The sequence below is a fragment of the Mesocricetus auratus genome, unplaced genomic scaffold, assembly GCF_017639785.1.
Source record: "Mesocricetus auratus isolate SY011 unplaced genomic scaffold, BCM_Maur_2.0 Super-Scaffold_100013, whole genome shotgun sequence".
Classification (NCBI taxonomy): Eukaryota; Metazoa; Chordata; class Mammalia; order Rodentia; family Cricetidae; genus Mesocricetus; species Mesocricetus auratus.
Window position 1 is genome coordinate 77343003 of NW_024429196.1, and position 25424 is coordinate 77368426.

The 25424-nt window shown below is 48.4% G+C and overlaps 1 protein-coding gene and 1 long non-coding RNA gene across 3 annotated transcripts in view; one reads left to right on the forward strand and one right to left on the reverse strand.

Moving 5' to 3' along the window:
• Positions 1-25424, reverse strand: part of Spock1 (SPARC (osteonectin), cwcv and kazal like domains proteoglycan 1) — a 491076-nt gene that overhangs the window by 16568 nt on the left and 449084 nt on the right. For both annotated transcript variants that reach the window (XM_005078400.4, XM_005078398.4), the window contains one exon: positions 2857-2973. In XM_005078400.4, the coding sequence (XP_005078457.1) occupies positions 2857-2973 (117 nt within the window). The remainder of the gene's footprint in view (positions 1-2856; positions 2974-25424) is intronic.
• LOC121143686 lies at positions 11886-19981 on the forward strand. The gene is made up of 2 exons (XR_005881003.1): positions 11886-12122; positions 17120-19981. It is a non-coding gene; the product is annotated as an uncharacterized LOC121143686 (long non-coding RNA).

Below are 25424 nucleotides of genomic sequence, written 5' to 3' on the forward strand. Positions count from 1 at the left end.
GGACTGGCTTTATTTTCCTAGGATAGCACAGATAAAAGTGTTTCTAAGCACTCTACACTTCATTATCTCACAGAACCCAAGTAGCAGTCTTTGAAATGACGTCATCTCTACCTTGTAGATGAATAGCAAGACCATGTGATTTCAGAATTAGAGTTGAAATCCAGGCAGCCCCGTCCAGATCTGGAGTCCCCACGCTGTCTCTCCCAGGCTCCCCTCTGCCTTCTTTGACACATCTGTCTTGAAAGCATCCAGCTGGCTTACGGTACCTTGTCTGGGATACGGTGTCTGCAGCATAGGGCTGTGATGAGATAGACTGTCCACGCCACGTTGTGGAATAGTTTTAGATGTGTTGCATTTGTTTATGCTGTGGAACATTTGTTTGATGATGCAAAGATGTGCTGCATTCTTTTATGTTGCATTTGTTTAACTGTGAAGCTGTGTTACTTTGCCTGTCTGAAACACCTGACTGGTCTAAATAAAGAACTGAATGTCCAATTGCTAGGCAGGAGAAAGGATAGGTGGTGCTGGCAGGCAGAAAGAATCCAGGAGTGAGAGTAGAGAGGACATCAGGAGTCAGCCAACCAGCTACACAGCAAGCCATGGAGTAAGAAGGAAAGAAAAGTATATAGGACAGAGAAAGATAAAAGCCCAGAGACAAAAGGTAGATGAGATAATTTAAGAAAAGCTGGCTAGAAGTAAGCCAAGCTAAGGCTGGGTATTCATAAGAAAGAGTGAGCCTCTGTGTGATTATTTGGGAGCTGGGTAGTGGGCCCCCAAAAGAGAAAAAGCTATAACTTCAGTGTCCCTACCCTTCTTGTACACCATGGGGAACCTTTGTTTAACGGGACTCTTGGAAGATGAAGCCACATGTTCCTTCTCTACAGAGGCCACAGCAACCTCCTGTGAGCATTCCTCACTGCTGATGCTCGCTAACCAGACAAGGAGCCCTCTGAGGGGAGACCTCCATCTTAAATAACCCCGGTACTTTCAACACATCCTATTAGTAAAAATATTTGTTTTCCAGCTATAGGGGTTTTTCTAGCCAGCTTTAAGTTTACCCTTTCACATAATTGTATCTATTCATTTTTGCTACCAAAGGATTAACATCCTTTAATTTTTTTCCACAAATGAGAGACTATGGGGTATGACATGGCCTCTGTTTGAATGACCTTCCTGATTTGTCAACCAGAAGAAATGCCAAGCTGTGTTGCTTAGTCAAAAGGTCAAGTCTGCACCTCCTATTGCTAGTTTCAGAAAAGGGCACCTGCACCTGGCAGTGACAGAGAGACAGACAGCGGGACTCAGAGCAAGGCTCCAGGGCTGCCCCTTCAGGACATTTGGCCTGACAAAAGTCTTGCTCTTTTCTCTGGCCTCACAGGACCAAAAACATCCTTCCTCTAAGGCTCCCCATTCCTACCCTGTGGCTTCAGGACATCAAACCTACAGTGCCTTTGGGGCCTCAGTTTACTCCTGGGTATACAAGTGTTTCCCAGGCTCCCACCTGTCTACTGAAAGGCTCAGAGGACCTGCTGAAGGCTTCAAGGAGGTTTCTTCCTAACAGCCTGCCTTCTTTCTGTGGAGAAGTTACTCTGAAAGCCAGGGGCTGGGCTGGTGTTGAGGGGACTCACAGACAAGCTCTTCTAGATGAAAATTAGTGCACACAAACTCCCAGGGAACCTCTGGGAGGAATGGGAAACAAAACAAAAAACCTCTCTAACCTCACCATCCTATAGACATGGCTACTAAGACCTCCCCACCCTGTAAGGGGCATTCTGAGAAGCAAGCAGTAATCTACCATTGAGGCAACAGAGTGAAACTGTTACACCTAGCAACTTTTCATTTATCTCCAGGGTATCACTAACAGAAGTTAAGGTCATTGCTTTTGTTCTTTGAGTCACCCTCTAGCCAGGTGGCTCAGGCCAGTCTATAACCTATCTTTAAATGATGCCTCCGCTTCAGCTGCCCTAACGTCTGGGTGGCAGAGTTGACAGTGATGTTTCACCTGCTGCCTTCAAGCAAAGAGCATTGCTTTCACAGTTCCATCCAAACGACTGCAGGCAGGAGGCTGGGTAAATACTTCGACCAGGCCCTCACAAATGCACACACAGCCAGGGTAGCTGTATTTGAAGGGTCAGGCGGATCGGGGAATCTCTACTGTAGTAGTTAGCACAACTACCTTGGAATTCAAAGCATGGTGAGGTGGAGTACAAGTGTGTGTGGCCTCTGCTCATCCAGAGTTCTAGGGAGTTTGAGTGTTAATGGAGAAGAAGTAGGAGGGGCACCTGTCTTGGGTTCTGGGGAAAGTTAAACACAGCTGCCCAGTATACACAAAAAAAACCATATTATCTACGCTGCTTGGTACACTGTTGCCTGTGTTAGCAAAAACCTAAATGTCCCAATTAAAGGCCCCTTAAGTTGTTGCAGCCATGATTAGGATCCTATTTGGCTCCTGCAAGAAACCACTCAATAACCTGAAAGCAAAATATTTCTAGGTGTGCAAATTTCCAGGTGGTATATTAACCTGTAAAGCGTACAAACTCCTCAACACACATGCATTTCCATGTACAACAAGGAAAAGGACTTCAGTGTAATACTGTGTGTATGTACATGTATTTACACACAACTTTTTTCTGTGTAGTATGTTTTCTATCTATATAAAACATGACCTCTTTGAAATCACATTTTTCCCCAAAATAAAAGATTCTAAACTATCCACTCTTTAATAACCTAATGTTTCTAAAACTGGGATGCGTTTTAATGGCTTTCTTTAGCCAACATGCACTGTTGCTAAACCCGTGTGCCTGACAACTGAGAAGAGATGCTTATAGTGCGATCGCAAGAGCAGAGTAGTCTTACTGCCTTGGGCTGCGTCGGAGCTGGTGGGCTTGATGACTCTGTTGGCGTCCTCGTGAAGGGCCCCGAACCAGTCCTTCAGCCGGGAAGCGAGGTCCCTCAGTTCCTTGTCTGTGCAGGCTGCAGGGAAACACACAGCAGATGGTGAGCACGGTCCTCTCCGCCATCCGTGTACACGTTCAGCGGCCGGGCTGCATTCAAGGCAGTCCTCCTTGCCCAGACACTCTGAACGGCCCCTCCCTGAGGAGCGCTACTGTCACAAGGCAGACATGAGACAAGGAAAGAGCTGGATTCCCAGGACAGATGGCTGTTCAGACTTGGACTGTCGCAGACCGAGCAAGCTGCAAGCACTTCACATTTGGGCAGCGTCCTCCAAGTCTGACTGACAGCCCTTTTGCCAAGCGCACAGAACTTGTTATTGCAACTTGCTAGAGAGCATGACACCTTCCAGTGTGCTCACACTAAGAGATTAACCAGATCATGCTTCTAGGGAGAAAATACCTGGGGCGCCACGATAGCCCAGGAGCAGCGGATTTCCCCATTTCGTACTGGGACAAAGTGCACTTGTGAATTTGGCCTCAGTTTTTGCCTTCCACGTACTCATAGCAACTCTCCACTACTGACAGGCAAACATCTTCACCATGGTAACAGCCCTTTCTGGCTCAGCCCTGGTCACCGTTTTAGCTTGTGACAGAGTGGTGGGTGCTGGTACTAAGGACAAGGAAAAAGTCAGGGTGATGAGTGGCATTGGGTGCAAACTATGTGAGGGTGTATAGACCTAAGACAGGGAGTCCTAAAGAAGAGAAGAGTGGAAAGACCGGAGCGGGCTCTGGAGTGCTCCCTGCCGTTCCTTTCAGGGACCACCGTCATTCCCAGGGAGAGAATGTTGGCTAGGGATGCAGGCAGTGGGATGCTATCAGGATACCGGAGAAGGCGCAATTGGCTTGTGTCTGTCAGCAATCACAGAAAAGTCTAACAAACCAAAAGGGAACCAGGAACCGACCTTCACTGCTGTTAGCTTCTTTAAAGCTGCAGTAGACCAAGCAAGCTACGGAGTTGAGCACACCGCCATTCTAATGCGGACCTGAATCTGGTCCTCTCCCAGTGTTGAGAGGATACAGCTGGTGGCTCAGACTTGCTGACATTCCCAGCTCTCCCTGGAATCCTCAGAGAAAGATGATGGAGACACAAAGTGTCATCCCAACCCCACTCCAGTCTCCAGAAAGCACAGCGCTCGACTGCATCCTGTTAGGGGAGGACGCAGGGGAAGGCACTTTCCCCATTTTATGGTTGGTGTCTGCTCTTCAGCCACAGCTGGTGTACCAGCCAGCTTTGCAGACCTCACTTGATGAAGGTCTTTCTCTAACTCCCAAACGGGCGTGGAAGTGCAGGCCCAGGCCGCCTCCATACGACCTGCAATTTTTCATTCCTACCTTCGGTTCATCGAGGATGCAGACTTTAGTATCCGCATTGCATCCAGCAATTGTATCCAGCTGTTGATACCAAGTTGCTAACAACCCTGCTGCTTTGCCTGTAACACAGAGAGCTGACTATAGACACGGGCAGGGAGTAGAATGTCACACCGTGGAGTCCCTGCCTAGAGTGAATCTTAGCTTTATCACCTGCCACAGACCTATCCCCTAAATTTCCCGGGACCTCAGTTCCCTTATCTGTAAGCCCAGGGTAATAAGGTCATGGCAAATCTGGCAGTATGTTTCCAGCTCTTAGCAAATTACATGATCATGTGAAGACTGTGCCAGTTAGGGTTTTTACTCCTTTTCCATAATTATTATTTTAAACAATATTTAGAGGTAGGCTTAGAGCAAGTGAGTGCTGTACATTTCAGAAAAAAAAAAACCTAAGTCAAATGCAAAAAAATTATAACTGGCTTAGGCTACCTACAAAATATATGCAAGTGGGCACAAGTGTGATCCTGTGTAAGTGAACTGGTATTAAATAAATGTACAGCCGGATTCCTCAGGCACATGTCTCATCTCAAGCTACTCATGTCCCGCGTGGCAGAGCCCTTGCACCCTGGGCAGCACAGAATCCGGATCTCGCCACCAGAGCAGGCTGCCACACTGGCTAGAACTGGTGAAGGTAGCTTTTACTCTCTGACTTCTGTCTCTGCAGAGGCTCCCATGATCACTAGCTACCCAAATGTGGGTCTTCTCTCCTTCCCTCGGGCCTTTTAAGAGGGATGGAGAAGGAAGGAAGACAGCGAGCTCCCACAAGCCACCTGCCAACACGTCTGCTAACCTGTGCTCACAAACGGAAAAGAAGCAGTTACTGCTGAAGGCACAGGTTCTTGCTCTTTGCCCAGGTACCAAGTCTGGTTGGGGGAACATGCTCCCACTCACCCAGTTATCGGCCCTGACTCAGAGCTTCCTGGGGACCGAGCCTGTGCCTTCTGACCTGCCCAGCTCTAACCAGTAGTGTGATTATCCAAAAACAGGACATGGACTCTTCAGTCAATCTCCCATTTGGAAACTGAAAATTAATGACGCTCATTTTCCCTCCATCTGCAGCACACCATCAATTTAGAATATACTCTGAGCAGAGAAAATTGCCAAGTCAACTTGCAATGAAATCACTCACACACCGAAAGATAAATTCGTCAGCCATGTTAAACTAAACCTCGAGGCACGCAGGTAGCCTGTATATTCACAAGCCTGCTGGATTCCCCCCAGACTTCCCAGAGCTCAGAGGCTGGGAACAGCTGAAGGAATCAGGCAGTGCAATCTTGAACGAGTGAATGTGTGGCTCAACAGCAAGTCCAGGGGCAGGGAGCCATGGCATGGCTGGAGGGAGATCAGAGAACAGAAACAGAGATAGAAGACACCCAATTACTGGGCCCGGTTCACTCACGGTATCTTCAACTGTGCGGTCTTTGTGAGGGCAAAGCCAAGCGCCGCCTGCCTGGAGCATGATATATTCCAGAGGAAGGAATAAAGGATGACGGCCTGCAGAGAGCCATTTGTTCAGATTTGGCCCCGTAGCCACACTACAGGCTGGTTGCCTCTTAAAGTGTCTGTCACTCCCTGGATGGTGAGACTAACTGGAAGTCACAACCTAGGAACTGGGAAGTCAGAGAATGTTTCCCAGGGAAAAATAACATGTTCCAGAATGGAACTGCTAACCACACCCACCTGCTGGCCCTGTACTCTGCCAGGCAGAGGGACTATTCTTGTCACAGCTCCCGGTGGGAGAATCAGTCTGTAGAACTGATGATGCTCTCCTGGGGACATCTGGTTAAACCAGGGCCACCAGGATCCTCGTCTGTTTCGCGACATTATCTCTGCCATGTTGAGCATCTCAGGTCAACCACACTGGGCTCTGCTCCCTCCCTGTGTCTACCTGGGCTTTCGTTGCTCAGCGTCCTCTGCTGTCCATGCAATGCATCTTTGTCTGCTCCAAAAGGACCAGAGATGACCCCTCCAGCAGTGCCCCGTCCTGGAGGCAGGAAGTGGTACGTACCTCCAGATATTTGCCCTCAGAGAAGACACTGGAAGTTGCCCTGGATTTTCCCATGTCCCTCACCTTCTCAATCCGTTGGCCACAAAAAATGTTTCTCTCACTGTCTCTACTGCCCATCGCCGTCCGCAACACCGCCATTGCTCACCACTGGGTTAGCCACAGCAGGCTCCTAACTGGTCTCCCTGGCTTACTCTCTACAACCTCCCAATCCAGAAGTCACAAAGAATCGGACACTGGGTCAAGTCACCCCACCGTGTGGCTACTTCTGAGGCTCTTGGTTGCTCTGTTGGCTGAGCCTATGTCAGTCGTTTAAGTGGCCTGCGGGATCAACCCACGGTCTTCCTGCTCTGGCCTTGCTGCCCATGCCACGTTTTACCTCAATGTCCCTAGACCCACTGTCTTGCCCACATCTCCCTCACATCTCAGCTTTAAGGTTATTTCTTTCCCAAGGTCTTCCGGCCCGGCGCCATCTCCCGCTTGATCTTAAGAGCATAAGAGAGAACTGTTAGCCCTCAGCATGGAATGCAGCCCGTTACCTGCTTGAAGGATGCTCTCATTACGTAGCTATTGATGGACTCTCATAACCCTCTCACTGCCTTTTGTAAACTGTAGTTTTTTCCATCTGTGAAATGGCAAAACGAAGCTTAGCTCCCGGCATCACTGCATGGAATATGATATCAGTAAAGCATAGCTCACAGCTACTGGCATGTAGCAGGGACTCATATCCCAACTGTCTGCATGGTATGATGGGATTTTATTGTTATGCTTTATTTTTAAGCCCGCGGAGATGCTGATGATATAAAGAATGGCATCTCCCCTCATTTATTTTACAGCTGTGCCAATAGAAGGCCAAGAGACTGGGGTTTCAGTTTCTGTGCCTTCTCCTAGTTGGGTAAGCCTTGCGATGGGTGAGTGGTATGACTTACCGGCACCCACATTCCCAGCCTTGTTGTAGGGGGTTATGTAGTAATTGTTCCAAATATATTTATGGAGAGAAAGCATGAATGATTGATTGAGCACATTGTGAGCACATTGCTTACAGAGTCCCCAGTCAAATGCTACACTAAGTGGTAGGATTGGGGGTTGGAGCTATGCTGCTATCTTTCAGGGTCGGTTCTGTGCCGGGAGGGTTGGGGGAAGCAGCCTCCTCGGATAGTCTAGGCTTGCGGGTAGCCAGCACTAATGAATGCAATTAATAAACCCGGTCAGACCTTCACCTGTAATGGAAACTCCTCCAGTGACACAGAGAGCAGCTGGCCCAGCAGTTCAGGATGGAGCGGGCAGAGAGAGAGAGGCTCTTGCCTTCATTAGCTTTTGGTGTGAGAGCAACGGCCATTCGGGAGGACTGCAGAGCAGCCTGCCTCGTGTCACATGTGCAGTCACTGGGGCTTCATTAGGGAAGAGAACAGTACCACTGCACATTATTCTACAACGCACAGAAAGCCAGCTTACTCCCCCAGGAAACCGGAGCGCTCAGGCAGGGAAGGGCCCAGGTAATGTGGCGCTCTCCCAGGGGACTTGTGTCTGTTTGCAAAATATGGCCAAACTGCAGTGAGCAGAGGAGGCTCTGAGGAAGCTAAGCAGCCCCGAGAGCCAATGCGGCCCCTTCCTGTTGCATGTCTTCTCACCTCCCCACCCGAGAGGCGCTGAGCTCTAACGGGGATGGAAGGTGCTGGAACCCAAGGCTTTCAATAGGAAGTGCATTAGGCGACTCGGATGGCTGAGGGAGGATGGGCGTGCTGTGGCCAGAGCTAGAGAGACAGGACCCCTCTCTCCGTGTCACCGCAGGTTAGGGCAACAAGGAGGATGAGCAATGACAGCTACTCCATCAGTATTACCTTGTGGGAAAGTTAGGGGAGCAGCTATCGGGAAGAGGCAGCCATGATGGCGTCTGCTCCCCATCTCCAGCCCGGCTGCTGGGCCCTGGGGGGGGCCCTATGGCCAGTGTTTCCCAGCTCCTCTCCTCTCCTCTCCCACAGACAACTCTAAGGCCTGGTGAAGAGCAGATGAAGAAGCTTTAGTGCATGCTGCAGTCTTGACAAAGGAGGAGCTAGGAAATTTTTTAAAAAATGCACCTGACAGGTGAGCCCATATCCTAAGTCCCGTCTCTGGTTATTACTGTGGCAGCTGAATGACGATGGCCATTCCAGAGGCTAGGTTCCAGAGACGGCACGTGCAGAGGCGTGGAGAACACTGGGGACACTTCCGGTGCGGGTGGTGACTGGAGGCACAGTCTTATTCAGGTCTGGTGCTAGCACCTGCCTGAGGGACAGGTGTGGCCCCGGCGCTGGGGTCCCCGTGTTAGCAGTCCTCACTGAAGCTGCCTTTGAGCACCCCCCCGGGGACGTCTGAGAATGGCAAATCCGACGTTACACAAGCATCCCAGGATGTCGGTACACCTCTGCCAGGGACCGATTCTCCTGGTTCCGCCCTTCACTGCGTGAAGTTCTCCAGCTCGAGAGCCCAAGTTAAAAACTACTCCACCTGCCACAGCCCTACCCCCTCCCACGCCGGCCCCTCAGATGCTTGGCTCAGGGCTCTGCAGAGGCTAATATGAAAACAATCTGGATTTAATTTAAACTTTAGTGCCTCAGAAGGTAATTAAAGAGTTGGGCCAGACTCAAGCTCTTTCTGGGAGCAAGCCGAGAGGCCTCTCCGCAATGGAGACCTGGTGCGATGGTCCTTTCCCGCTAATCTCCCCTCAGCCCTCCTAGGTGCTGTTGTGAATAATTACTTAATCAGAGCGGCTTTGGATCAATGAGCTCAGAGTGTTTGCAATTAGCAGCTTCTGCAGAAGGTCCAGCTGAGCCTTCTATCTGGTGACGATTAGATGCTGGAATAAGACTTCCCAGAGCCAGGATCTGAGCAAAGGGAAGGTTCCTTCTTAACCCACCCTGTCTAGGCTAGCTTCTCTCTCCCACCACCATGCTGCTGGTACCCAAGGGGCTCTAGACTCCCCTTCCTCCATGGGGACTGGATCCCTCGAGTTGTTGCCTATCTGGCATTTAGCAGGAGCTACGGTGCCTGAGGGATGGACTGGACGGCTGATGAGGAGATGCGGCAAGACCAGGGAGCTTGAAAGAAAGCGGAAGGCACGGCGGCTCCACAGCTCCCCTCGGAACGCAGCTCTGATAAACCGACAGGCAAATGAGTGAGCTGATGCTGCTTATTCAGCTCCTGCAGCAACAACGAAAGCCATTCTGCCACCAAGGGCTACCCAGAAGTCAGGAGAGAGGAAGTGGTTAGGAGGCCCAAGGAGCTGAGTATGGATTGCGGAGGAGGCTGCGGGCAGGGCCCTCTCCTCGCCAGAGTAATGGAGGTAAAGCAGAACCAGCTAGCACGGGTCTAAGAGGGATTGAAGCAGAGCAGTCCTCCACCACAGGCCAGTCACCTAGACCACAGGCGGTGGCGGCGGAGGCGGCGGCGGCGAGTCCCTGTTGTGTCCGTGGGCACGGAGTGACACTGTGACTGACCGCGTGGAAAAATTGTAAAGGCCAGACCCTACACATGATACTTGCCCAGGAATCATGTCATAACGCTGTGCAGTACGACCTGATTCTGTGTCTTTTTTGGAAGTTCCATCCCGCACCCCCCCCCCCCAGGTCCTACAGGGAGGGAGTAGAAACCCGGAGACTCACTCTCAGGCCTCCAGACTCAGGGTTCATCTGCTCCTACCCTACGTCACAACCCATGATCCCAATGGACCCTGCTCTGCTCTTCCCCAGAGTCCTCGCTGGCATGAGCAGCAGGCTTGGGGCCATGCTCCCTGTAGACTTCTGAATGCCAGCGCCCGGGAGACCAGTTGTTGTCAAACACCTGGCAGCTCCGGAGGAGCCCCTGCTTCCTTCTCTGTAAGTGGGGACCATCACAGCCCAGTCTTACTCTCAACTGATACAGAGTGCTGGGAGAATTAAGTCTCAAAACCAACAGGAAGGCACCACTCCTTTCTGAGCTGGGGGACTTTGGGAGCTAAAAACACCCACTCTTGAGAGACTAATATTGATGCTTCCAGTCACATGTGACTGTAAAGGGGGCTCCATGGAGACCCTTGTAAAGCGCACACTGTGGATCCCACTTCCAACTGGAGCTCACTTGATAGACCAGGCTGGGCTTAAGTTAAACCATGTCGCACATGATTCTCATTTTTGCCTTCCAGTGCCTAAAACATCAATATATATATGCATATTCTTACTCTTCCAGAAGGTATCGTTTTATGCAAAAACAGGAACAAGGAAGGAATTGAGGCTCTGTTATTCTAGAACTTGCTGATAAACCCCCCCTAAAAAGCCATCTTTGGGAGAGCTTCAAATATGGACTTTAAACTTGGAAGCAGATGAGTCAACTTATTAATGGTTCAACACGAAATCAAGGATGGATACACTTCCTGTTAAAGCCATTAAGGTTATTCTTGGTAACCTGGCTTGAGGAGGCTCCGTATCCCCTTGATTCTAATGATAATCCTTCATTTGGAAAAAGGAAATGTGTTTAGAATTTTTCCAACATTTGTAAATGTGCATTAGCGGAGCAACCCTTGTTTTCCCCTTGAATAACCTCGCAAGGAAAGTTAGCCAAATGAAATAAGCTTTGGAAACTTCGGAAGAAAATCCACAGCCTGTCTTATACTCCAAAGCAAAAACATACTATTGAATATGCAAAATGTTGGCTATAAACGCCAATTTTGCATTCAATTGTCTTTCCAGCAGGTGAGCCAGCATTTGCCTGGAGAGGAGATCTGGCACAGTTTGGCTGTGGCTATAGAAGACAATATACAACTGATTGTTGCGGTGAAGGATTTCATGGCCATCCAGATGTGTGAGCTGTCCCCAGAGAATAAAAACTGCTGGAGAAATGACAGCTGCTGTTCCCATTGAAAACAAGCAACGAGGTGCTCTCAGACAGGCAGTAAATGGCTTCAACCGGCATTCCTCAGGGTGCTGGAGTATAACATGCTCTGCTATAGTGCACACTACACAAGCAGATTTCCAGTCTATGAGGTAACATGCTCCAAACTGATCGGCTTAGGTCAAATGGTAACCTCAGACCTGTAAGTAGCTACAGTGACAGAACTCTGTTTTTGAGGGAGGGATAATTTATGAAGAATCCCCATTTAAAAAAAAACAAACAGTTCAACCTGCTCAAATTCAACATTCAAACCAAGGTATAGTTAATTTAGTTGTAAGAGCTAGTTAATAATAAGCCTGAGCTAATAGGCCAAACAGTTTGTGATTAATATTTAACCTCTGAGTGATTATTTTAGAAGTGGTTGCAGGACTGGCAGGCAGGACAGGAAAACTCAGCTCCAGTTACAGGCAACACGACAATCTCTCGTGACAAAGGTCCATAGTGGTATCTCCAGGTTCTGAGTCTACAGTAAGAGGACAGAGGCCCGAATTGGTATGAGATCCCAGGTAGGGGTCATTGAAATGCCTGAGCCTGTCACCTTCATTCAGTGACAAACCAGGGATAAATAAAGCAGGATCTAAGGAGGGACTGTCTGAGACTGAAAGATACCCAAGCTGGGTGCCTGGCTCACCCATCCTCTCTCCCTGCAGGTCAGCAACTCACTCTCAGCCTGTCCCCTCCCCAGGGTGTGAATGAGGACAGTGGCTTGGCATAAGGAGTAGCTGGCATCCAAGCCCCCACAGACCTCTCCTGGACTGTAGCTGACACAAAGATGAGATGTTGGCCACCGTCACTTCTATTTTGATCAAAATTGCCAGTCTAGAGGGCAAGTCCCTGCATGAGAAGACAGCAAGCAACTTCTGCCTTCCTGTCCACAGGAGATAAATGAGGTATACAGGGGAGCGTGGACTAGTTCACTTTCATTAAAGTGAGAGGGGGAGGGAAAGAGGGGGAGGGGGAGAGAGAGAGACTTTCTGGGTTTGAAAACCAGAAACCTCCCAGATGGAAGTGAAAACTAAAATTTCCATGAGAGTCTATAAAATGGTAACACAAACACAACGAAATAACAAAATGGCACAAGTTTGTCTCTCGGAGGCAAAGGGCTCCTTCCTAAAGTCACTCAGGCGTTGTGCTCAGCAGGAAGTAAGGATGTGGAGGGCAGGGGACAGATTACGTAGAAACCACACAGGAAGAAAAAGCACGCAGAAATGGGGGTGCATACTCGAGGCAGCAGAGCTCAGGTAACTCACAGATGAGTTATTTAACGTTGTGTGCAGGCAAGAGGCTCACCGCAAAGCACAGCTGGAGTGTAACGAGGACACTGTAAGTAGACTCAACAGTCATGGGGAAAGCCCTCTTAGGCCTGATTGCTTAACAGAAACAGGAAAGATAGGCCCACACAGAGGGACCATTTTTTAATTTAAATTAGAAACAAGCTTGTTTTACAAGTCAATCCCAATTCCCTCTCCTTCCCTTCCTCCCCTGCTTCCCACTGACACCCTATCCCATCCCCTTTCTGCTCCCCAGGGAGCGTGAGGCCTTCCATGGGGGATCTTCAAAATCTGTCACATCATTTGGAGCATGGCCTGTCCTCTCCCCTATGTGTCTAGGCTGAGAGTGTATCCCTCTATGTGGAGTGGGCTCCCAAAGTCCATTCGTATACTAGGGAAATACTGATCCACTACCAGAGGCCCCATAGACTGCCCAGGCTTCCTCACTGACACCCACATTCAGGGGGTCTAGATCTGTCCTATGGTGGTTTCCCAGCTATCAGTCTGGGGTCTATGAGCTCCCCCTTGTTCAGCTCAGCTGTTTCTGTGGGTTTCTCCAGCCTGGTCTTGACCCTTTTGCTCATCACTTCTCCCTCTCTGGATTCCAGGAGTTCAGCTCAGTGTTTAGCTGTGGGTGTCTGCCTCTGCTTCCATCAGCTACTGGATGAGGCTCTAGGATGGCATATAAGGTAGTCATCAATCTCATTATTGGGGAAGGGCATTTAAGGTAGCCTCTCCATTATTGATTAGATTGTTAGTTGTCATCCTTGTAGATCTCTGGACATTTCCAGAGGGACCATTTTTAAAGAAAGCAATATGTCTGTCCTGATAAGTTGGATGATTTCTGAAATTGTGAAGTCCATGGAGGATAGTTTGGTTACCCTCCCCCTAAGATTCCACTGTTCTTAGTGTATTAAAAAAAACCATAGGGATTGAGGGGAAAGCAGATAAAACCACCAGAGAACACCGGGCAGAAAACATGAACGTGAGGGCCACGTAAAAAACAGAAATTCAAACGAAACCATTGCCTTTGGAGAAAATAATAATAATAACAATGAAACAGAAAGACAGCAGTACATCCGAGAAGGGAGAAGACAGCAGGGATGAAGTCAAAACTGAAGGAAGAAGCAGAATGGACAGAAACTACAGTGAGCAGGAGGATGCTAGAGGGAATGCAGGGGCCAGCAGGACCAGGGGGAGGGATCGCTGCACACCAGAGAGTTAGGTGATAGCCCTGGAAGCAGAGGATAACTTCATGTAATAACTGACAGCCCTGAGGATACCAGGGAAACGTCAAACTGAGCGGACTGCAAATCCTGCTCTTTAAGTAAATCCCCTTATTTCCGCTCAGCCTACACGCTGAAGGCACAACGTGGGCGAAGGAAATGGCCTCTGGGCGGTCAATGCGAAGACCCACCTTAATCAAGTCATTGGACTTCCACGGTAAACGAAGTCAATACGGCAGCAGGAGACACACATCCCGGGAGCCTCTGAGAGGGGAAAGCACAGAGCTGCCCCCCAGATGTCAGCAACATCGAGGTGGGGAGGCAAAGCTATGAGTATGACTGAGGCACAGATAAAACCATTGAGAGATAGCAAGTCCAGTCATAGAAGGTTTCATACAGCAAAGCCCTTGGAGGATCAGTGTGGTGCCAAGTAGAAGACAGAAAGGAGGGGACCCTTAAAAAACAAGGAGGGTTAGGGAAAGAGTAAGAAAATCATCTGGGTTTTATCACTGTTTAAAGTGCTAACTTCCCTGTGGGGAATGTTAGTTAACACCCAAAATATCACTTACTCTGGAGAATCACAAGTTTAAGGTCCACCAAGGCTAAACAGGAATTGCAAAAACAACTCAAGTTACTTAAGAAAACAAGCAGCCGGGCAGTGGTGGCGCACACCTTTAATCCCAGCACTTGGGAACTAGAGGCAGGCGGATCTCTGTGAATTCAAGGCTAGCCTGATATACAGAGCAAGTTCCAGCACAGCTAGGGCTATTACACAGAGAAACCCTATCTCAAAGAAAGAAAGGAGGAGAGAAAGAGAAAAAAGGAAAAGAAAACAAGCAAGGAAACAATAACATCAATGTTATCAAACTTAACTTCTATAGCAATAAATGTAAATGAGCTAAATTCATCTCTCAAAAGGATAAAAGTGCATTTCTAACCATGTCACAAAGACAAATTTAGCTAGATACCAATGACAAAATATTTAACAGAATTGAAGGGATGCAGAAAGACTATCAGATGTTTTCATTATAAAAATGGACCATGGAACTCAAGGATCATTTGTGGTGAAGAGTACAAGGCCCCATACTACTGTGCTGTCTGAGATAGCAAAACTCGGGAAACCATTCCAATACCCCACTGCAAGTTGGTTATAATACACACACCCATTGCAGTCAATACAGTTAATTGTATGGTGTGCAGGACTCTTGGAGACATGAGGCTTTAAAAAGGAATCGGCATTCCGGGTGTGTCATATAGGATCCTTGTCTGTGTTTGCTTCTGCAATGCAACAAGAATCTACTACGGGCTGGAGAGATAGCTCACCAGTTATGAGAACTTACTGCTCTTGCAGTGAGTTCAGTTCCCAGCGTCCATACAGTGGCTCACAACAGTCTGTAACTCCACGGGACCCAATGCGCCTTTCTGGCTGTGTGGTCACTATATGTACATGATGTATGTACAGACACATGTCCAGGACAAGCTACAACACGTCTTTCTCTGTTCCACTAGCTATCTCCTAGATAATGACTTGGAAATGTATTAATTATGAAAGCTTGGCCTATTGCTTAGGCTTGTTTCTAACTAGTTCTTATAACTTAATACTTTTCTTTTTTTAATTATTTTTTACACTCCAATCCCAGTTCCCCTTCCCTTTTCTCCCATTCCCTACACTTCCCACTCCTCCCGTTGTCTCCACAGAGAGGGTAAGGCCTCCCCTAGGAAGTCTACTAAGTCTGTCCCATCATCTAGTTAAGGCAGGGCCAAGGCACCTCTCTGCCCGACACCCCTGTGTTTAGGCTGGTCAAGGTGTCTCTCCATATAGAATGGTCTCCACTAAGTCAGTTTGTGCATTAGTGTAAGATCTTGGACCCACTGCCAGTGGCCTCATATATTGTCCCAGCCACACCATTGTCACCTATATTAAGGGAGTCTAGCTCAGTCTCATGCAGGTTCCCCATTTGTCAGACCTGAGTCAGTGATCTCTCACTAGCTTGGGTCAGCTGATTGTGTGGGTTTCCCCATCATGGTCTTGACTCCTTTGTTCATATTATCACTCCTCCCTTGCTTTGATTGTACTCCAGGAGGTTGGCCCAATGGTTAGCTGTGGATTTCTGCATCTGCTTCCATCTGTTTCTGGAAGAGGGTTCAAGCCTTTCTGGGGTTATGAATTGTAGGCCAGGTATCTTTTGCTTTATGTCTGGTATCCACTTATGAGTGAGTACATACTGTATTTGTCTTTCTGGTTTTGAAATTAACCCATTTTTATTAATCTACATTCTGTCATGTACTGCCTATCCTTCCTCCATGTCTCCTCACATGTTTCTCTCACATATCCAGAATCCTGCTCCTACTCGCTCTCTCTGCCTGGAAGTCCCACCTATACCTCCTGCCTAGCTATTGGCCATTCAGCCTTTATTACACTAATCACAGCAACATACCCTCACACAGTGTGCAAACATCCCACAGCATAAAACATTCATATACACAAAATAAAGATAATTTTTTGGCAATAAAGCAAGATGCAAGTGATGAAGGGAGAAATGGTAAAAAAAAATGCACAGGGTGGTGAGCTTTAATTTGGGATGGCTATTGCCAAAAATTTATTTAAAATTTTGTGTATACGAATGTTTTTTGTCCTAAGATATTTACAGAAGGAAAGGGAAGGTGGTGGAAAAACATTATGGATGTTTGGGAAAGCTGCAAAGAATATTGTTTAACCTACAATTACAGATAGTGTATATATGTATATATATAAGTAGATAGATAGATAGATAGATAGATAGAATTTAAATGAAGTTATATCACTTGGGCTGACAATGCCCCCCATCCCCACCCGAAGAGTCATAGAGTATCTGAGAAAAACGTCTGGGCCAGGACAGGAGGAACCTCCTCTTGAGCTGTCAGTCACAGGAGAATAAGAGACGCCCTGTACAGTGTAGGCTATTGCTGTGGCGCTTCCCTGCCTCCCAGGGGTGGCGGGCAGGCCCCTATTGCTGAGGACACCATCCACTTCAGACACAGGACTCAAGAGCGCTGAGCTGGAATGGACCCGGAGACCCCTCCTGAGCACTAGCTTCCATAGTACCAGGAGTTGCTGTGCAAAGCTTCCAAGGGAGGGAAGCAACCAATTGCCCTGTCTAGCTGATACCCAGGAGCAATGACCAGCATGGCAAGGTGCCCCTGGGGGCAATAGTAGCACTCTTACCTTGGCAGTAAACAAAGATGTCTAATTGGACTTAAGGCCCATGCAGCAGGAGAGAAATCATGCCTGGTATTAGAAACTGAACCAACTACCTGGGCCCAGTGAGTTCATGGATATGCTACCACTTTAACTAAAACCACATAATCCCTAACAACATTCTAAATACCTGTCCTTATTTATACCCACAGATAAATGCGGTTCTCACTCATCAAAGAAGCCCCTCTTTACAATAGATAGAGACCATTGAAGAAGACACAGCTGGTACAGAGGAGTAGAACCTGTTGTGGGATGTCCAGCCTGATCGATACATCTACAATACAACTCCTACATCTTAAACCTCAAGAAACATCGCAGAACAGGAGCCAGAAAGACTGCAAGAGCCAAAGGACCAGGAAAACTGCTGACTGGGTGTGTCTCCTAGACATGACAGGGAAGCTTCCCGTGATACCCAAAGACATGGCTACCGAATAAAAGACGACACCAACGGACACTCTAAAACGGAAGGGGGAGTCTCACAGGGCTTCATCTGAAAACCAACTATAGGCAACCAGTGTCAACTGCAAGATGGAATATTAGTCCTTCCATGGGTGAGTCACCTAACGGATTTTCTTCCTGAAATCATGTGCATACATATGTAATAATAACAATTAAAGGAAAAGGTCATGAATCTGAGAGAGAACAAGAAGGGGCAAAGGGGAGACGAAGGGAAGAGAAAGAAGAGAGGAGTGATGTAGCTGAATTTTAAAATCTCACCTTTTTAAATTACAAAATAAATCTTTGGAAAAAAAGAAACTATTCAAGGATACATGAAAATTAGTTATGGCAGTTTATTTTGGGGCAGGAGCCAGGAGCTAGACCACTTGGAGAATGCCTGTATTCCTTTTGTGTGTGATGTAAATACACAGCATCAAAACCATGACACCGCCTTGTCTATCTCCCTCAGGAAGCCACCTGCTCCCTGAATCAAGGGACTGTGTGTTGCACTCAGTCATCTCTTCAAACCTGAGCTCAAGATCTGAAGTAGCCATTGTGGCTGGTTGGGCTTTACTGGAGAGTAAATTAATGGATGAACAAATGCAGTATAGGACAATAGGAAGGATGAAGCTTGGGTTAGGACTGAAAGGGACTTCTTATCTGCAACTCAAGGCAGCTTGCATCTATCCACCTATCCATCTACCCATCCATCTCATGCTTACACGCTGATACTTGCTTTTGAACCCAGAGGGTGACATAATCCCTAAATGGAGGAACTCTTACTCCAAACAATCTGTGTGCTGTTCTTCATTGGGGGCAAGTCTCAATTGATTCCAGCACTCCCTAAGCCACTCTGGGGAATACAGAGATGATGAAGACACAGCCCTCGCTTGGCGCCTAGTATTCACTCTCCTGATCTGTAAAACGGGGGCAGGCATCTTCCCCACACCAAAATTGTGGTGTTGTAATGATGAACTAAAGTGCTCCCCCAGAGGGGTCCTGACTGGGACCCCGGGCTCGCATCAGATTATTCTTACGTGAGAATCTCAGCCCACCCTGTAGGAAGCTGGATGCATCCCCACAACCCAGTACACAGAGTCCCACTTCTCTGAGCTGTATCACAAGGGCCACCCTTCTGGGTAGGAAGAGCGCTTGCTGCAGGGCACCTGACGTACACCTAGGTCCCAGCAGACTGCCTGGCTAAAAGTAGACATCAGTGGGTTTGCAAAAGGCATAATGGGAAAAAACCTGAACATTTTTAGTGAAGTGAGAACCGTTCCACCACTGCAAAAGTACTAATAAAACACACGGTGAATTAACTGAAGCAGTGGCTGACCAGCAGGTCCCTTCAAGATCAAAATGGAGAGCTAAAGTCAGGGGACACTCTCCCTGCCAAACAGCAAATGGACTTGAAGGGGACCAGTGAACAGAGAGAAGCACATATGGATGAAGATATTTTGTCTCAGCCAATGCCTCAGGGTGGCCTTTTGTCTCCGCTACATATTTGACCCATTTGGACTCAGGACCAAAGGATTCACACCAATGTGCCTTGAACCCAGAAAGGAAAGAGAAGCTCTGAGCATCTGACCATAAACACTGTCACACCGACTCCCTAGGCTTTGAACAAAGGAAAGACCAGGACACCTGTCATTTCTCAGTGGGTTCAGGGTCTCCCATGTTTAACCTAGATCTACTGTTGTTACCAGCTGGGGTTACCCCCACTGCTAACACTTGAGACCTAGCCCTCCCCTGCAGCAGCCTGGGAGACCCCTGCGATCTCTGCTTTGTCTGCCTTGAGTGATTGCAGGGCACTAGAGCTCCCTCGCACCTGGCTTCCTTCAGAGCTGGCTTCTCGTTGCTGTCTGGGTAGTTAGCACTGTGTAATTTAGTTTGCCGGTGTCTCTGCAAGCTTATTTGAAAACCATGGAAGACTGCTTACAGAAAATTAAGCTTCATTTTCTTTAAGCATCCAGCCAACAGTGCAGGCAGGGGATGGTGATGTGGAGATAACTGGTTTCTGCATATGTAAACATGATGCATTTAGCAAATTACGCAGACTTCACACTTCAGAGCATTGAAGAAAACAAAGGTGTCTTCCAGGACAACTTCAGCGCAATAGAGCCATTCTGAAAGGGATGCAGAATTATTGGCTTGTAAGAAGAATGGAGCTCAGACAGGGATGGAAAATAACAGTTTATAGTGTGAAGCATGGGCAGAAACAAGAATTGGAACAGGTCTAATTTTAAGTGGTTTTATGGCAACTCTAAGGACTCCTAGGAATTATAGATTGTACGTGTTTTGAGATTGAATTCACAGTAGGAAGAGGTTGTACACTTCAGACTCAATTCCACTATGACTCCTTGAGCTTCACACAATTTCCCAGTACATGTTTTTCTCCTTGGGCCCAGAGAGATAAATTCTAGGTCTGCCCTAAGCTAAAAAGCATTTTGATAGGAAAAGCAGTCCTGCAATCTATGGGATTTTGTTTCCATTCTCCACCAGGACCCGTTACCCCAGTCCCTTCTCCTACCTCATCACCCACAAATTATGCCTGGAAGTGTAATTAAAAGCTTTGCCCTGGTAAAAGTAACTGTTGGTAGCCAACACCGCAGACCCAGAGAGGAACCTGCAGGAGAGGAACCTGCAGGAGAGAAACCTGATAGGAGAGGAACCTGATAGGAGAGGAACCTGCAGGAGAGGAACCTGCAGGAGAGGAACCTGATAGGAGAGGAACCTGCAGGAGAGGAACCTGATGCTTGTAACCCTACATCTAAAGGGCAGCGGTCAGCAGCAGCTGCTGGCTTGAGGGTCTGGATGGTATCGAGGCAGCATGGCTTGTCTTGTTTTCTAGAACTGACGCCACGAATGCCCTGATGCCCCAAGAGCTGATATGCATGGGACGTCTACTGCCACCAACACCTATGCTAGTCCTTGGCGTCTTTGTTCTCCCCACTTAATGCTAGTGACAACCGCTCAGTGTCCTCGTTATTATTCCTGTTTTACAGATGTGGACACTAGGCTGAAGGAGGCTAAGTGAGTTTTTTTTTCTGGCTGCCACCGAGGGCTCATTTAATGACAGGCACTAAACACACGGACACGACCTCGCTGAAGCATCAGACCAGCGCTGCCAAGGTGTGAAATGTAATATATCCGCTGCAGGCCACGAACCCAAGGGAGTCACGTGACCGGCCGGTGCACGTCACACGCTGGTGTAAGGAGGACCAGCCATCTCACTCAAGGCTAGGACACAGACATGTCAGTTCTACTACATCCTACATTCCCCCATTTAAAGAGGGGCTTTTGTCTAAGTGAGGGTTTCTGTTGCTGTGAAAGAACACCACACCCAAAAGCAGCTTGGGGAGGAAAGGGTTTATTGTAGCCTACAACTCTCGGGTCGCTCTCCATCACTGAGAGAAGTCAGGACAAGCACTGGAGGCAGGAATTGAAGCAGCTGCTCACTGGCTCCCTGCAGCTTGCTCAGTCTGCTTTTTTCTACAGCTTGGAAGCACCTGCCTAGGGGATGGCACCGCCCACAGTGGGATGGGCCCTCCTGCATCCATGGTAAATCAAGAAAATGCCCCCATAGACTTGCCCATAGGCCAACCTGATGGAGACACTTTTTAAGTTGAGAGTGCTTCTCCCTAAAGGACTCTGGCTTGGGTCAAGTTGACATAGAACTAGTCACCACAGTCCTCTGAGTCAGCAATTCGAGGACACCAGAGAGAAGTTCTTGGAGCAGCCAGAAGTCATGCCGACCTTGAGGTGGTACAGAGTTCCTCTCCACTTCTTCCTCCCAAGATCTCGGCAGTGTGTGCGTGTGTGAGTGACTGTGTGTGTGAGCACGTAAGCATGTACACACACTCATACTTCCTCTACATTTCTTCCTCCCAAGATCTCGGCAGTGTGCGTATGTGTGGAGTCTGTGGCTGCACAGAGAAGGAACAGCTGGGAGCCCACATCCTGAGTACAACCATGAGGCAGAGAGTAAGCTCTGGGAATCCCACTTTTGGAACCTCAAAGCTCAACCCCTGACACACCTCTTTCACCAAGGCCACACCTCCTACCCTTCCTAAACAGTTCCACCAACGGGGGGGGGGGGCATGTATTCCAACCCATGAGCCCACAGGGCCCATTCCCACCCAAACCAGCGCCGCAGCAACTGCTTAACTTTAGTTGACGCTTTTCTGATTTATATAACTAGAGCAGCAGTCTTTGGAATGGTCTCCTGCTGTCCCAAGGAACAGGCTGAGAAATGGGATCCTAGAGGGGATCCGTCCTACAATCTATGTGTCATCCAGATACCGACCTCTCTATCCAGGAATTTGCTCTCTCAAATGCCAATGAAAGAAATGACTTTTCCTAGGTCTGTATCTCCTGCAAATGTTTCTAGATTATAAGTCAATGAAGCACTCTTCTCAATCTGGATACAGGATCACTAGATCATAGTTAAATGCTTATGATGCATGAGGCACAGTTCTTTTCTCTGTCACAGCTGCCAATATTTTTGGGGCTGTGTTTTTTGCTTGAGAGTTTTTTCTCAGTAGCCATGTCATCAAGACTGAATATCATTTAGGTGGCTGGGACAGCCATAGCCTAGTACCATGGGACCAGCATACAACTGATCAGTCAGCCAGGGCTCTTACACCAATTTCTGTTTACCCTTTATCCCTCAGCCATATGCCAATCATAATGTAAGCTAAAGACATTCAGACTCACGAACCCATCCTTGCCAAGTCGTGAATGAGCAGGGTTTTGGTACATGGCCATTTGAAACCTTCCAGGAAACAAGGCCTGAGACTTATCTACCTAAAGAGCTCCCTAAGACTGTGCTGTCCTGATTGTAAGTGTTCAGAGCCTGAGAGGTCTGTGAGGAACAGAGACTGTCTGTGACAATACGCCAGAGCTTATCACCTGTAATGGGATGTGTACCTAGCTAAGACTTAGTAATCCAATTTTATATCTCCAGGGGTATTAGGATCCTGGCAGGCACACATTCCTAAGAGGGTCTGAATACTCATCTTTTATTTATTTTGTGTTTGTAATCCTGTGTAATGGTATGGAAGCCCCAGTGACTCCAACAGAAAGGGCCGAGCATCTGACTTCACCAGTGTGCATGCAGCAAGGGTCCTCTGAGGAGGACTGGTGGGTGAAAGGCCAAGTTCATCAGCAGGTGACAGATTTGCTCCTGGGGAATGAAGCCGGAGCAAACGCAAAGGTTCTCTGCGTAAAAACGGCCTCTGAGAGCCTAATTTTTCTGCTTTCACCAAGAGGTGTCTGAGGCAGCCACAGAGAAGAATTACAGCATGGCCATTGCATTAGGGTTGGAAAAGACAAACAGTCCTACTTCCTGCAAGGCAGAGCTGGGACACAGACACTTGCATTGCCAACATCCATATTCACGCCGAGGGCCCATTTCCCACACACCTCTCCTCTCCCAGATAGCTGTCTCGGGCATTCCAAGCACGCAACGAAGCACAGGCAGAGCCCCGTAAAGCCTGTACCCAATGATATAAACCCCTTGCCAGAGCTCTGCATGGAAGACAATTGGGTCCCGCGTGCTGCATGCTCAATAAAATGCTCTACAGAGGGGGTTCTTGGCCACCCCGGGGCACTCAGCTCCCCAGGAGATGACAGGCTTGTTCTGGACCACAGGTGTCACCCGCCCTCCCCAGAGGCAGGGGGCAAAGGGGAAGGAGAGCAGAACCGTTTGTGGCGCCACACTTATCAGGGCACCGTTTCCAAAGGCCTGGGCGTGGATTGCTGGGCAGTGACAGGCAGCTTTGAAGGGAATGCCATTGAGCCCCAAGGACAGCAGGGAGAAAGAAAACATTCCATGTATTGAACACACAGTTCAGAGTCTAAAGGATAAGCTCATTGAGATGGCTCAGGCCTGGTGGTTCAGTTTTACTGCTGAAAGGAAGAGATCTCCTCACTCTCCACCCCCCCAACCCCCGCCATGGCAGGCTGACAAAGTTGGAGGCATATGATTCTCTGGGACAAAGCTGCCCTCACTGCTATACAGGAGCAGCCGCAACTCCGCGCTTTCCTCTCCCTGGACATTTGTGATTGTGACCCTCACTCCCAACCTGCTGGTCTCTCTTTGGTGCTCATGCAGATACAGCCAAAGTGGCATCCCCGTGTCCCCCCACTGCTAGGCAGAATACTGACAGCCATAGCCAGGTGACACCTCCAGCAGGAAGTCAGGGGCCACCAGGACGCTGTTCTCTGCTTTAACAACACCACTTGGGACTCTTTGCTAAGTAAGTGAAGAACAAACTTGTATCTGTGAGTTCAAATCCAAGCAGTAGCCTCAAAATAAGCAGACCAGAAATATGGAAAATATGTCATACTCCAAGTAGAAATTAAATTGCTGGGCTTTGGAAAATTAGACACCACCGCTGTGTACTAACAGTTCCACCAGCTGTAAACACAAAGGCTTCATCTAGTCATCACACAGAGGGGCAGGAGCTGGAAACACATGCACCGCACACACGTGTTGGAGGTCAGAGGTCAATGCTGGGCAGCTTCCTCTGTTGCCTCCTCACCCCTTATTTTCTTAATTTTAACTTTATTTTCTACATGTATGGGTATTTTGCCTGCATGTATGTCCAAGTACCCCTTGGGTCAGAAAGGGCATCAGATCCCCTGGAACTAGACTTCCAGATGGTTGTGAGCTGCCGTGTGGGTGCTGGGAATTGAACCCAGGTCCTCTGGAAGAGCAGCCAGTGCTCTCAACTGCTGAGCCATCTCTCCAGCCCCGCGACCTTGTCCTTAGAGACAGGGTCTTGCACTGAACCTGGAGTTCCCCGTTTCAGCTAGACCACCTTGCCAGCAAGACCCAGGGATCCACCGTCTCTACCACAAGTGTCAGCGCCAGGACTGCAGAGGCTATGGCAGAGCCCAAGTCAACTTGAGTGAGACTTGTCTCAAAAAGCAAGCGGTCCGAAACAGATAGGACTGATGCACACACAAAGTCAAAGCAGTTTCGGTTACCTACACAAGGTCTGTGCAAGGTCAAGCCAGTTAAAAATATCGGGATGGTGTAGGAGGGGCTGCTGAAACCTATCCCTGACTGAGGAGTGATGGGCACATGATGGGTGCTGGGGGAGGTAGAGCCACTGTCTTTGGGGACTGGCCACTGGTAGGAAGCCCATTTCAGAGTGGAGGACCCCGCATCTGATCACATATAGGCAGCACAAAATTAGACTCAGTGGGTTAAAAGAACATAACAACAACAATAATAATAATAATACAGATTTCAAAAGAGGACATGAAGTTGGGAGGGAGACATATTAGGGGTTCATGGTGAATGTTGGAGCTCGTGGTGAATATTGGGGGATAACTAGGGGTTAACATGACTAAGACACATTGTCTACATGAATGAAATTATCAAGGAATGAACATTATAAAAAGCAGTAATATTAATAAAATGAACTCTGAAACTAAAAGGTGTATGTTCACGGAAAGCCTTGGGACAGACTCTCACACTGTGCAACTGTGAGCATCGGCTGCAATCGCACTGAAACAACAGGAGTCTGAAACTCACTCAAACCGCAGTCAAGTTCCCAAAGCCAAACACCAGCCTCTTGATCCCGCTGCCCCGTGCCAACCACGGCACACACTGTCCCTGGGGGAACATTGTGCAACAACCAAGGCAAACGCTGTCCCCGAGGGGACATTGTACAACACCTAGAGAGATTTTCGGTTGTCACAATAAGAGAATCGTATTGGCCTCCAGCCATTGGAGGACTAAGATATGGCTAAGCATATCACGGCACAGAGGGAAACCCTGAGGCAAAAATTGCTCAGCCCAGTGTGCCAGGAACACCCAAGCTGGCAATCTCCAGCCTCGGAGAGAAGGTGTCCATTCTTCATCAGTCATGACTAGCTGGGTGAGGTCACTTGAAGTGACAAGAAGTACAGAGCAGGGCGTGGACTTAACTGCCGGGGAAAGCGGGTCTGTTCTGTGCCTTCTCCCAAGACCAGCTCTGCAAGCCTGTGCCTGTGGGTAGGTGGGCT